The sequence below is a fragment of the Echinococcus granulosus genome (assembly GCF_000524195.1).
Source record: "Echinococcus granulosus chromosome Unknown EG_S00025, whole genome shotgun sequence".
NCBI lineage: Eukaryota > Metazoa > Platyhelminthes > Cestoda > Cyclophyllidea > Taeniidae > Echinococcus > Echinococcus granulosus.
In genome coordinates, this window is record NW_020170405.1 from 501,912 (window position 1) to 515,054 (window position 13,143).

At 39.7% G+C, this 13,143-nt stretch overlaps 2 protein-coding genes across 2 annotated transcripts in view; one reads left to right on the forward strand and one right to left on the reverse strand. All coding sequences in view use genetic code 11, as the record gives it.

The window, feature by feature from the left end:
• The window catches only part of EGR_04197 (Coatomer subunit gamma-2), a gene marked incomplete at both ends in the record, with an annotated part of 12,451 nt that extends 12,079 nt beyond the window's left edge, over positions 1-372 (forward strand). The window contains one exon of the mRNA XM_024493446.1: positions 254-372. Within this exon, the coding sequence (XP_024352147.1) occupies positions 254-372 (119 nt within the window). The remainder of the gene's footprint in view (positions 1-253) is intronic.
• Positions 373-1,553: 1,181 nt separating this feature from the next.
• Positions 1,554-8,278, reverse strand: EGR_04198 (Kinesin-like protein KIF26A; the record flags this gene model as incomplete). The annotated part of the gene is made up of 4 exons (XM_024493447.1): positions 1,554-1,741; positions 2,836-2,962; positions 5,091-5,314; positions 8,173-8,278. The coding sequence occupies 4 exons, from the start codon at positions 8,276-8,278 to the stop codon at positions 1,554-1,556; spliced, it is 645 nt and encodes a 214-aa protein (XP_024352148.1).
• Between the last annotated feature and the right edge of the window lie 4,865 nt (positions 8,279-13,143).

Below are 13,143 nucleotides of genomic sequence, written 5' to 3' on the forward strand. Positions count from 1 at the left end.
TTTTGATGAGCTCAACATCCTTTTCCTCTTTCTCCTCTTGCAAAATTTGTTCATTATGACTGCCTGCTACTAAATACGGGTTTGTCATTTTGCTTGCACATCCTTGAAATGCAATCCAGGGCCTGGAGGTAGTCGAGTGATATTTGTGTTTATTTGTGCTGGATTCGACTTTCTTTAAGAGTGTACGTGCCCACTCCAGATTCATGCTTTTCCACTCCATGAAGCGAGTGAATTCCTCCGTTATGAGTTGTAGGATGTCTTGATCGAGCGCCCTACTCTGAATCGCCAATGCTGACGGAAGTGGTGGTAGGAATGCGATTCTCTCCTCCAGTGTTTCTTCACGTGTGTCCCCATGCAACGGATGCTCCTTAGTAGACAGTGAATGGAGGAACTTGGAGCGCTTACTCACCCTGGGGGCGCGTTCTCTTCCAGAAAGTTTTCTCCGCCCTTTTTTATTCATGTTTTTATGCTCGTCTTTGTCTTTTTAGCTGGCTCAAATCGACCACTGAATTCGCAAGTCATCCAACTGTCCTTGACATCCAAATCAATAATTTTGAGTTGGCAGATCATCCAACCGCTGACCCATGTGAGAAAGTATAGGATTGTGGGGAGACAAATTTTTGCAGCAAAGCATTAAACTCATCCCCTACAAAAAAGGTTATGAATCAAGTGTTTTTTGAGAACTTCGTCGGGGTGATTACTATTATACCAACTTAAAACCTCATTATTCAACCGTTGGGGACTCTTATATTTGATAAATACAGCATTAGTCCTACATTCATTAATAATCTATATGGTAAAATAAGATGTTCTACATGGAACCAACGAAGTGCTTAGTTTTTAGAGGTTCAAGCGCCTAGAGCCTATTTCTAACCAGTTTCCAACGCATTATGCTTTATCAATGTTAAAGACGCTCTTTGCATCTCTCCTTTAAACCACAACTTTTAATGATGATTTACAGGACTGTTTATACCTCAGTAGAAATAAAAAAATGGTCTAAAAACCGCCTTTTTTAGTATATTGTTGGGTTTTTTGCATACCTATTCCGTTGTGTGGTCAAAACGCAAAGAAGAGAGCAATCTAAAGTAGATTTCCACTTCGACAGAATTCAACAAGTTTTTCCTATCTTTGTGTTTTTGCCATTTTTAGATATTTGTCGGTGTTTTTATTCCCATTTATACAGACGAGGAAGCATTTTGAAACCTCTCTCTGACAGAAAAGAATCACATGAGGGCCGCATTCGATTATGCACGTGTCATCTTGTCCCTCCTTAATAAATAATGCTGATTAATCGTGGGATCGGAGTAGATATAGGGGAGAGAAAGAGAAGAGGGGATAGGATGGGACTGCTAAAAGGTGACATTAGTAATAAAGTGCATAATGTGGATGCAATGTACTGCGTCGAGTTGATGTATTTTCCTCTTTTCCAATCTTTGTACAGTAGAGTATGGAGTTATCGCCTACGCGTATGGCATGCCACGAGATGACTCTGATGCCAAAAGGACGAGTTTGTATACCAGTGGGTGGTCATGAGGCTTTTGTACAGATTGTGGTCAGTTGGAGGTATCATGGGAACTGGATGGCGGTGGCGGTGGTTGAGGAACAGGAGGGGGTTGGAAAAATGCCAAGTATTGTGCATGGGATCGGCACGCATTCACACGTTGTTGAAGCAACTCCGTTTCATCGGTTAGAGCCTCAAGAAATCCTTCATCATTGGGATTCATATGTTCTGCGACGTTCACTGGAACAAAAGATCGGTAAAGTTCAACAGCTTACAAAGACGTTTCTAGTTTAGGATTTGAAACTCAGTGCTTAGAGGTAAAACAGGCTCGTAGCAATCGTTTAACTGCCTAGTTTTAAGTTCATAATTGCAGGGCTGGAAATAGGTGGGCTTTTATGTAATGTCAGCCGATGCAGCTGAATGCCAGTAAAACAAATGGATCTAGATAAGCGACAAAGTAACCAATCATTGAATTGATCCAGGTAACTACGAAAGCGGCAAGTTTTATAGTTCTAAAAAATCTCACGAGCTGGAATAAATCAGTTCACATAAATATTATGTTTTATTCTTCTATTTAGTCGTGTTCAAATAGACAAGATGTTTCATCCCTTATATAATCTGCAACTGTTCAAAGCGGTCGAAACTGCACACTTTCAAAGTCAGGAGCATGAATGAATACGGCAACACATCCCTGTTTCAGTCCTCCGATTCCAAAAATTACCTATCAATCGACATACTGTTTTAAGAGTAGTATAATGGTAAGTCGAATTTATATGATTCAGGTTGGGAGTTCACAAAAACGAAATATGATTCCAACCATCAACAGCATAGACATTTTGTTATAAATACACAATAGGTTGTTTGATACATTCAGAATCCAGCTAAGTAGAATGCTGGGACAATACCAGTGATTAAAAGGAACGGATGGGTTTTTTTGTATGCGATTAGAAAACTTTGCAGGGAAGGATAAAATCTTCTCAATTTCAAACGACTTGATTTTAACATTTTTGTGCATAGTAATAAAAAGACCGCAATTTTAAGTCCCTTGCTTAGTGGCGCTTTCCAAATAAGCCTTTAAAATGGGGTTGTCTGAACGCTTATATCAAGTTTTGTAGAGCTTTAAGTAGTCTAGGAAGTATATGGATATGTGCAGACAGTCATGTACTAAAACAGAGTGATTGTTAACAACGGATTTCCAATTAAAAGTTGATTCACTTTAATTTCATAAATTGGGATTTGATTTAAAGCTATTTTGATCTATTTATCCTCATCTACAATACTGTGATTAGAGCTAGTCGAGTGACCCTGTAAGCATGAGGAATTAGAGGACTTACAGTCGAAGCTCCAAGATCCGGGATCTGCGAGGAGGCGAATTTTCGCATCAGTCAGTTCGGCCTTTAATTGTTCCTGACGCTGAAGTAAGGCAGCTATTCGTCTCTGACGGAAGGTAGTTCGCGATACCTGAATTCAAAACCATAAAGCTATACTTACAGGATTATGAAACTTTGACTTTTAAACTTCGGGGAATAAGAGTGTTAAATAGATTCTAAACTCTTAGACTATGTCATTAAGCTTCATTAAAGTGTAGTTCGATTGCAATGACCGTGTGCTTTTAATCACACCCATTGGCTATATGCTGGTCTCAAGGGGCGTAAAGCGGACGCCTGGTCCCGACAGGTCATGTCACTCGAATGCTCGATGATGCGCGGCAATGGGTGACCTAACTTGCGGAAAATCAGTGCCTTGTGAAACGAACAGAAGGCGAGGGGATCAACCAGTAAAAAAGCACAAAAACAACCTCCTATTCAAAAAAGCTTATTAGCTATTTTGTATCAGACAGAATTTTGAGATAATGTTTAATTTGCAAATTTTTCCAAATTCGGATACTACTTTCGGACATCAGTGCGACGAATAAGTGATTACCACTAGTCGAAGGCGTTAAAGGAGGAAGCGGAGTACTCAAACGGCAATTTCAAGCCCGTCTATACCATTAAAAGCTTTTCTTGTAAACACGTCTACCATTAAAAGTTAAGGTTCACAAATTTATATTTTTAATTTTACTGATTTCACAATTTATTGACTTATCTTGAAAAGTAACTTCTCAGTCTTGTTAGATGTTTTGTTAATGGGCACTTAAATCTAAGACCACCCCTGTCTTTAAAACGGTTTCGCTACCTTTATGGACACTTTCAAGTTTCCTTTGAAAACACCGGAAAATTTTCCCTAAACCACGTAGTGCAATTAAAATCTTTTCAAAGATTTTGAATGTGAAAATGACCATGACAAGGAAATCGGAAAGATGAATTTATGAGAAATACCACTATGCACGAAGGGGAACTTGACCTGACTTACAAAGTACTGAGGAATTTGCTTTGCATCCATTTCTCAGCAAAAGCGTAGATGGTTCAGCTCATAATTTTCCACTGTTTAAACGGATATTTGGGTTTTATTTACTAAGGGCTTATTTACATCAAGAATGCAAGTTCTGTTGATTTGTTGATTCAGAAGCGATTTCCTAATTTTTCGCTTGTAACTCGGTGCTCAAAGTATTTATCACACAATCAACCTCAAACGCCATGCCATGTCTTCGATGACACATTAACTTAACAAAGAAATAAAGATTAAATTTCCCTTTTACTATTATATTTAACCATGGGAATGCAGGTGAATGGACAACTTAATCAAAAATTCTGCTTATTTCTGTTTGTCTATGACTAGTGGTGTACCGACCACGAGTCTTAGGGGTTTTGGTAAAAATCGGCATTTCCAAAGGTTAACAAAAAGACTTAAGTGCACTTTAAATTCAGCAATAAGTCCAAACGAAAATAAACCTTAAAATAAGATTTCTCGTGCCTCTTTCTTTAGTGTGCGCATGTCTCTGCAGCCCAGAGAAGTGCATTGTAAATATTATCAAATGTAATGCAACACTGTGTTTGTTTAAACCTTGACTTTTATAACGGGATCCTTAAGGACCTGCCAATGTATTTTCGCTGGGTGACATGGCCTTTGGACCAAACTGGTAGCCACCCAGCCCTTCTGTATGTTGTCAGTACTTATTCTACCTTAGAATAATGTTGTCTTTTATCTTCAGAGAAGTCTCGGGGAGCCGCATTAGACGCAGTGGGAAGTAAACCCAATTCCATAGGCCAGCCATCCTGATTCCTCTTACTGAATGCTAAAAACCAACGTGACAGAGGAAGAGCATATGCTGTAGACGGGAGAATCTGCGTAGAACTCTAACAGAATGGATGAAAATTTGGCCTACCTTCGGCAATTACCCCACTCTCTTGTCCTAAAAAAAAGCCATTAACAACTGGTGTCCACATGGGTGGACATTTTGTCTGAATGGGCCGATAAGGGCAAAGGTGGAAGCACTGGCTTGCCTTATGGATACGTTTACCCTACTATCATATCTACAAAAGCCTGATTTGCGTTCAGACAAGTAATCCTAATAGCTTTGCTGGGGCGTTGTAGAAATAGAGCATAATATTTTTGTATCTAAAAAGGTTAGTATCCAAATAAGGGAGCATTTCTTCTGTTAATTAGGCTAGCCGATCAAAGTGAGTCACTGGGACTTGAATTGACGCACCTCAATCGCATCACTGTTAGCATGCGTTAGTTCCGACCGATTGAGGTTGAGATGAGGTGTTGAGGTGTCCAGCGCTTCGCATCCGGCAGTTGTTATTTGGGATCTCTGGGGGGAGACACGTCGCACACTCGGCAGACTGCTGCTTCTCGACTCCTCCGAGGAACCGGCTGGAGCTGAGAGACTTCGCTTCGACGTCGATGTTGAAAGTGTTCTCTCGCCAGAGGCTGGTAAAGACAGATTTTTTGATGAAGCTCCATTGTTATCATTTTCAGAGGTTAGTGAAAGCAACCGGTTACAATATGCTTTATTCGTGATTATTTTGAACTGAATATTTCATCTACACTTGATAATGCCCTAAATAGAGCAGTTCCTTTTTTGAACCACCTTATTCCATGTCATCATGGTTTATTTTTTCACCATTTTTATTCCTACATCCCAAGTATCTCTTCAGGCCAACATTCACATTATATTCAGATCAAATCAAGCAAAAATCCCATTTCTGCCACTTGTGCTTCACTTTTATAATGAGAGGAAAGAAGTCTTCCGTTTTGACCGGTAAGGCGAATTTAAAGATGCATTCTAAGTTCGTATTGTAGCATTTGCCTTAAATTATAGACCATATAAAATGACAAAATTGGTGAGAGCTTTATGCAACTCAAACTACCGTTAAAAATATAGTTTATAAAAACGTGCATCTTTACCGATGATGCGTTCTACCAGGCAATCTTTCGGTATGCGTACTGTTTTCATGTCCTTGTACCTAAAAACCAGTAGCCTAATGTAGTCACCCTACTCAGAGGAATCGGAAAAGAGCTTTGATGTCTTGGTGACCGATAAATCTGCCACGGTTTGACCTCAGTAAGGGATAGGCATTGGATAAGGAGATGCCTGATTTTAAATGGTGGTGTGAATAAATGAAAGAAAGAAAGGAAATATGTTAATGAAGATGAAGGAAGGCATAATACTAGGGTAAAGTACATATTATCGATGTAAAAGAGGGGTTTGGGGGGCGATGGCATGGCCTAGAAGTCAGGCCGACTGGCAAAGGTACCATGGCAGAGCCCCAAGTGGCCCGTTACCAAAACCGAGAGTTGAACAAGCAATTAAAGCATTCTAAATGCTTTACGAAAATGAGACAAGAACTATTATTAAAGGGGTTTACACCGTTTAGTAATTCAAAATAAGTCATACTAACTCTTCCTCCATAAATTAGGAAGCTTAAATTTAACTCAGGTGAGAAGACTCAAAAAAGTTGGGTTTGTGTCTACAGAAAATAAATTGAATAGAATGAGTTGAAGTGAGAGGACAAAAATAGATTTGGCAAATTTTATGCTGGCAACTTGTTAAATTGGCTGCAATCAAACAATTCACATCTTGTGGAAAGCCTCTAGACAACAATTCCAACTTGGAACTCTTTCCCAAGCCTGCTGAAACAATCTCCGCAGACCCACTTTACTAGTAAGACGTTTACATATACTTTGACTCCTGTGGTTCAGGCGTAAAATTTTTCCAAGCATCAATTCATAAATAAGATAACCCCACTTTTCAACTGGATAAAATGTATCTGATCCACTTCAAGGAAGTTGTAGGAACACAAATGGGATGATTCACCATGGCATTAATTTGAATTCTCTCCATTCCTGTTAAATGAGAGAGGCGTAGAAAGAGTTTAAGCTTCCTAAAGCGTAATTTTAACCTTGTCGGACTTTTTCGCATGCACCATGTAACGAGTAAAAGGAAATACATGGAAAAGCATGTTTAATCAGTGCCAGACAGTAAGTTTTCAGCCGTTTACTTCTGCTTCTTTTCCGATTCTTGCATCTCATATATTAATTTCGTGTACTTAATCGCACTGCTACAATTAAATCTCAGTGTAAATGGGAACTACATCACAATCTATTTAATACGTAGGAAGCTAGGGTTTATAACTTGATTTTTTGCCTCATAATAGGATCCCATAGTAACTTATTTACTGGTGGAAAATTAGATCCATAAGAGACGAGATGTGTGATATTGTAAAGTTTCCTGGTAACTTTTTAGTAATCCATGAATGCCTCTGCAATACACTCTGCTAATGCGCCCGAATTCGTTGTATTCATGCACATGTGGGTGTGTGTACCTACGTATCTTGACGATTTGACGTGATCCTTTTGTGATTTGGCAATTTATTCCCGTCCAGTCACCAAAGTGACTTCCTCCTTGGAAAAATGACACAACCTAACAGTTGTTTCTGGGCTACTTCCGCTAAATAAAAATGCTTTTTAGCAAAAGCGTCCATTTTCAGTCCAGACGTGGAAGATCCCAAATTCTAGAATTGTGCAATTCAGGTATGGTGATACCAGAAACCTGAACCGATGGAAAAGAGACTCCTATCTTCAGTACTGAAGCAATTGTAGAGGTTTAATAGAGGCATTTTAGCAGCCGTAGAAATAAAACTTCCTGTAAAAGCGTTTTTAGCTGCGTTTTCTTTGTTGGTACCCATATTCCTCATTGGTTGAGGAATAGAGGTAAATATAAACCGTAGCTTTCGGCTAAATACTCTGGGATCAAATGCTTGCTACCGCTTTGAGGTATCGGTAAGAGGCACAAAATAATGTAAAATGTTGGCTGATTGTTTAACTCTTGATTTTGGTAACGGGCTACTTAGGGCTCCACCATTGTACCTCCGCCAGGCGGCCTGGCCTCCGGATCATGCCAGTAGCCCCAAGCCCAACTCTACCTCCATAACACATTCTGCCCTAGTATTTTGTCTTCTTTCGTCTTCAAGGAAGACTCGGGATGCTACACTAGTGACAGCAAAAGCGTACTTGATCATAAAGGACAGCTGCCGCGATTTCTATTATTGAATTACAAACCTCAAGGCGACGAAAGAAGGGCATTTGCTGTGCGTGAGAGAATCTATGACAGCTCCTAACAGAAGGGTTGAAAATAAAGTCTACCTTCAGTAACTACTCAATTTCTTGTCCTGAAGGAAAGTTATTAACAACTGAAGCGCCACTAGCCATAAATCGTATGGAAAAGTTTATTTCGGAGCTGCCTACGGTACCTGCATGAAGATGTCAACTAAGTGAACACGCGATACCTCCTGCACCTCTACTAGCCGGATCGAATCCAGATTGATATAGCCGGGCAGCACTGAAGTGTAAACAGCGTGGAAAGGAGAAACAGAGGCGAAACTCCGTCTCCATGAAACTATTTTGAGCACCGTTTTTTACTAAATGATTTTGCTTTTAGGCTAGTGTACTTATGCCTAGCGCTGGACATTTGAGATGGCTAGAACATTTCCTCTTTCTCAAATACTGCTCTCAAATGGGACATTGCAATCGAAAATCTTCTCAGTTGCACGCATACTCGATGACTGGAGCAGTTGGTTAGTGGGTGTTTTTCTTACATCCAGACTACAACGTGATGGTCTACAGGGGAGTTCAATCACGAGTGGCACGGGAGACGATACACAAAAGAAGAGAGGGGCCGTGCAATACTTTGTCTGTTTTTTTTACTTGGGTCACGTGGGCACTAAAGGACACGACCATTGTACTTCCACCAAGGGGTCTGACCTTTTCACCAGGACAGTAGCACCAAAGCTCTTCTATGCGTCAACAATGCATATTATACCCAAGTATTATGTCTTCTTTCGCCTACAGAGAAGTCTCGGGGCGCTACGATGAAATCGAAATCATGTAAGGTATTAACGATGCTCTATGCCAAATTGCGCCTTTTGAGAAATTTGACAAGACAGTCTTTCCCAAGTTTGAGGTAAAACGGCCATGTAGATAATTTCTTGAACAAAAACATTAATTAAAGTTTAAGACATTATCGGAATTGACTTGGAGTGCAAAAACTTGCATCTTAGGAAAAGTTACTTTTTCAACTTTTAACTTCTTCAGAGCTCACAAAATCGTTTAATTTATCATGACGATATGGGAAATCCTTTCCAATTATTTTTCCACAAAGTACTAATAATACACCTTGTGCTAGTGACAAGCATAACCACTGACCGGGAGAAAACGTACTTGGAGGGCAGGAGGTTAGGCGTACACTGAAGGTTATACGAATTGTATGGGTGATGGATCGAGCAATGCACTTGTTTTCGACTAAGTGATTCCCACTGAGGCGTGCGCAAGAATAGCGGTACCTTGCTTGGTTTTGAATAATGGGTGGAGAAGGTCCCGCCAGACTTGCTAATAAGACAACAAATTGTTCTACATATGAATGGTGGACAGAAATTTAAGCTGTAAATTCTCTATCAACCCTTTTCATCTAATCTGAAAGGACGGTGGTGGAAACTAACTTTAACAGAATGTAAAACTCAGAAATACTTTCAATACTTTGGATTGACTTGTTGAGCCTTCGAGAAAGAGTGTGAAAACAAGAGATTTTTAGATAAACCATACGAAGTAAAAACCAATTATTAGCATATTTAAGAGGTTCGATCATGGAGAGCACGTAGCAGTTGATGAGGTACTAGGAGGAAAAAAGTAATCACAAATGACCGTTTTTAATCATACGATAAATTTGCACCTTCATTTTTAGCAAAAATGCCTGTTTGAAATCATTAAAATTCCACGGTGATCTGTCAAAAATGGGCAAACGCATGAACACAGGCCATTTTCTGTCAAGAGAGGCGTCGAGGGTGTGTAAGTTTTCCAGAAAAAAATGCTTTCCAAATTCACACTTTCAAAACCGTATTCACTTTTAGATTACTTTACAAAATAGCCTTCGTCTTATTAACAGGTTTAACATTCAATCGCCAGCATCATACCTGACTGGTGTCCATTTGGAATCTAGGTATTTAGCTCATTTGCACAAATGCAAATGATACAGTGCCAAATCATTTTTAACTTTCATTTAGTAAGCTTTTCGGCGCCTTACAACAGATTTTCCTATCGCTACCAATTTTCTCTCGGTGGCAAGCATGAAACTCAACGTTCGATGAGGACAATGGAACAGGGCTCCATAACATCATTTTATTTGAAGCTTAGGGGAATCATTTTTAAAACCCATTGCCTCGATTAGTATGGGAACTCTTTGTTGGCGTTTAACCAAAACAGCTTTACCATTTTTTATCATGAAGAGTCAGTGATTGGTGAGTGAGTCTCAAGAAAAAACTAGACCTAATTTATTGGAACGAAGGCGTTGAAAAGTCATGTCACGTCCAATGCTTTAGCCATCACTGGCAGCTATTTAGAAATTACATCCTCCCTAGACGACACCAGATGCTCCTTGATGAAATAAAAGGGCACCCAATGTGTACTGAGACCTTTTTCTCGAGAAAGTAGATTATAATACCATAATACTAGAAACTTTACATTTGTCGGACAGATTCAAGACGTCAGAAGGTATGTATAATCACAAAAACGGCGAGGCTCGATAGTGAACTACTGACATTCTTTATGGCTACGCTACACAATATTCCGTCTTCTAAGTGCGGTATCTGCAAAATTATGGATAATATCAAGAAATTCTTGGTGCCTACTTTTGAAGATAGCATTGTAATGCTTTATATAAAAGGTTAATTTAGTTTTAAAACGAAGGCATCTATTTTAATAAATGCTTAATCAAATCAAAACTACTTTTGTCTTAGGTATTCGCGAAGCCTTAATTTTTTGTTTTACTCAGTTTTGGTAACGGACCAATTACGCACTCCGATATTGTACCTCAGCCGAGTGGTCTGGACTTACAGGCCACGCCAGTCGCCCCATGCCCCACTGTTTGCCGACAATACGTATTCTGCTCCAGTGTTATGTCTTTGAGGCATTACATCGGTGGCAGCAAAAGTCAGCCCAATCTTAAAGAACAGCTATTTTGATTTATACTGATAGGCGATAAACCCTAGAGTGACGGAAGAAGTGCATATACTGCTAATGGAAGAATCTCTGATGACTCCCAGGCAAGGGCTGGAAAGGTCGTCTGCCTTCAGAAGCTACCTCAGTTCCATGTTCTGCAGTAAAGCTATCAACAAATGAAGTGACACCAGCCTTTAATTTTCTGCAAAAGTTCATCGCGGAGCTGACTACGGTATCTATTTGAGGACATCAATCATGTGGGCACGCAATACCTCCTCAATTTCTCTACTAGCTGGATGAAAGCCAGAGAAACATGGCTGGGAAGGACTGAAGTGAGAGCTAAGGAGCCAGGTTAAACTCCGTCCTTTGTTATATGACACTGCTTTCAGGCCAGTGTTCTTACAACTATTAAAAGAAATGTGTAATGGCCAGCACACTTCCTGTCCCCCATTACAGTTTCATACACGACGAAGATCTAAATCCAGTGGAATTGCCAAGAGGGATCAGTGGCAATGAGTTCAAATATTCGCCAAGATGCATGAAAATTCGAAGAATGGCGCAGTTAGATCGTGGGTGTTCCCCTCACAGCAACGACTACATTGTAATAGCTGCCACGGGAGGCTGACTAAGGGGAGCGCCGGGACGATGCTCAAAAGAAAGGGACTGTGTAATAACTTGATTGTTTAATTAACTCGCGGTTTTGGTAACGGGCCAATTAAGGGCTCTAATGTTGTACCTCCGCCGGGTGATCTGATGTTTCGGCCATGACACAAGCCCTATACCCTACTCAAGGTCGAAAACACGTATTCAGCTTAAGTATTATGCCTTCTTCTGTCTTCAGGAAAGTCTCAAGACACCACATATCTATCCCATGCTGCAAGTTATAGTATCCTATATTGAAAAAACATTTTGCAAAGCTTTCTAACAGCACCGATTTGAAATACCTTACACACTAACCATAGGGAAACAGACAATGATCACAATTTTACAGCTAAAGATAAAAAATTTTTATCTCAAAGGATGAGGCATATTTCTAACATAAAATTGCAGTACAATTCAATTACGTCGTTAACTGAGAATTCACCATAGATTCCAAGGATTAATAGGTAAAAATAAGAAAAATCAGGAGAAAAAATAGAAGGAACAAGGATTAGTCCTTGAATTGATTTTGCCATTTAACTTTACCAAATTACTTTCCAGCTTTGTGTTGTGTGCCAAAACGCAATTAAATGGGTTCGAAGTGAAAACAATTTCTTGCACGAGGTTGTAAAATTGGTTTGTCATGAAAGGAAGAAACTGCACGTAATGTTCCCCTTCTTTGCTAAGGTCTGTTTCGAACGAAATTGAATAAAATACACACTTTCTACATAAGTACATGCATAATGCAAGTGCAGATATCCTTTAGGTTTACAAAAACCCACTTTTTTCCCAAACTTTTACGGTTATTTCTCAACAGAATTCATAAGCAAGCCGACAGAGATGAAGCTTTGCTTCAACACCGTCCGAATCCTTACTAGACACTTGGTCCTGGGATATTCTAGGGGTTAAAGGAGATGAGCTGCGCATTCTGTGATGTTTTCTTTATTAGGCTATGGGGTGGGAGGAGGAGTGGAACTGCCTTATTTTTCCCACCGGCTAGTCAGTTTATTGCCCATCACTCCCCTTTACCTTTGATGGCTTTACGACGGCGTTTACAGGACTTAGACATCTTCACAACTTTTACACCAAGGAAAGGGCTTGGTGTTTGTCAAATCACTTTTATTACTGGACTTCTACTTTTAAAAGTTAAGCGAGTCCCTTTATACATGTATCAAGTATCACCTTCTCTGTCATTTGTAGAAATATTTCCCATGAAGAATGTGAAGGCCACCTCAATAGCAATATCCAAAACATCGAAAATCTTGTTTTATTACACGTCTGTAACCAAAGAGCATAATTTGCGGAAAAATCGGGATTTTGGCGAATAAATTGCCGACACAAGTTCCAAATGTGAGTGGCTTAATGCCCTGAGCGGAGGCCTCGCCACTAATTTAATTGACAAAAGATTTGCCTCGCAGTATTTTTTGTCCTGGCCGTTTATAAATTGGCGGATGTGGCGAGTAATTGCAGGCAAGCTCCCGCTTCTTGCCAACAGGAGAAAGTCGCAAGCATTACAAAGTCTACTAAATATGGTGACTTTTATGTCGAGTTTGATCTGCACTTAAGGGCAGCTACGTCTTTGGTTGATAATAAATTTAAATGCTACACGAGCATTATAAACCATAAGT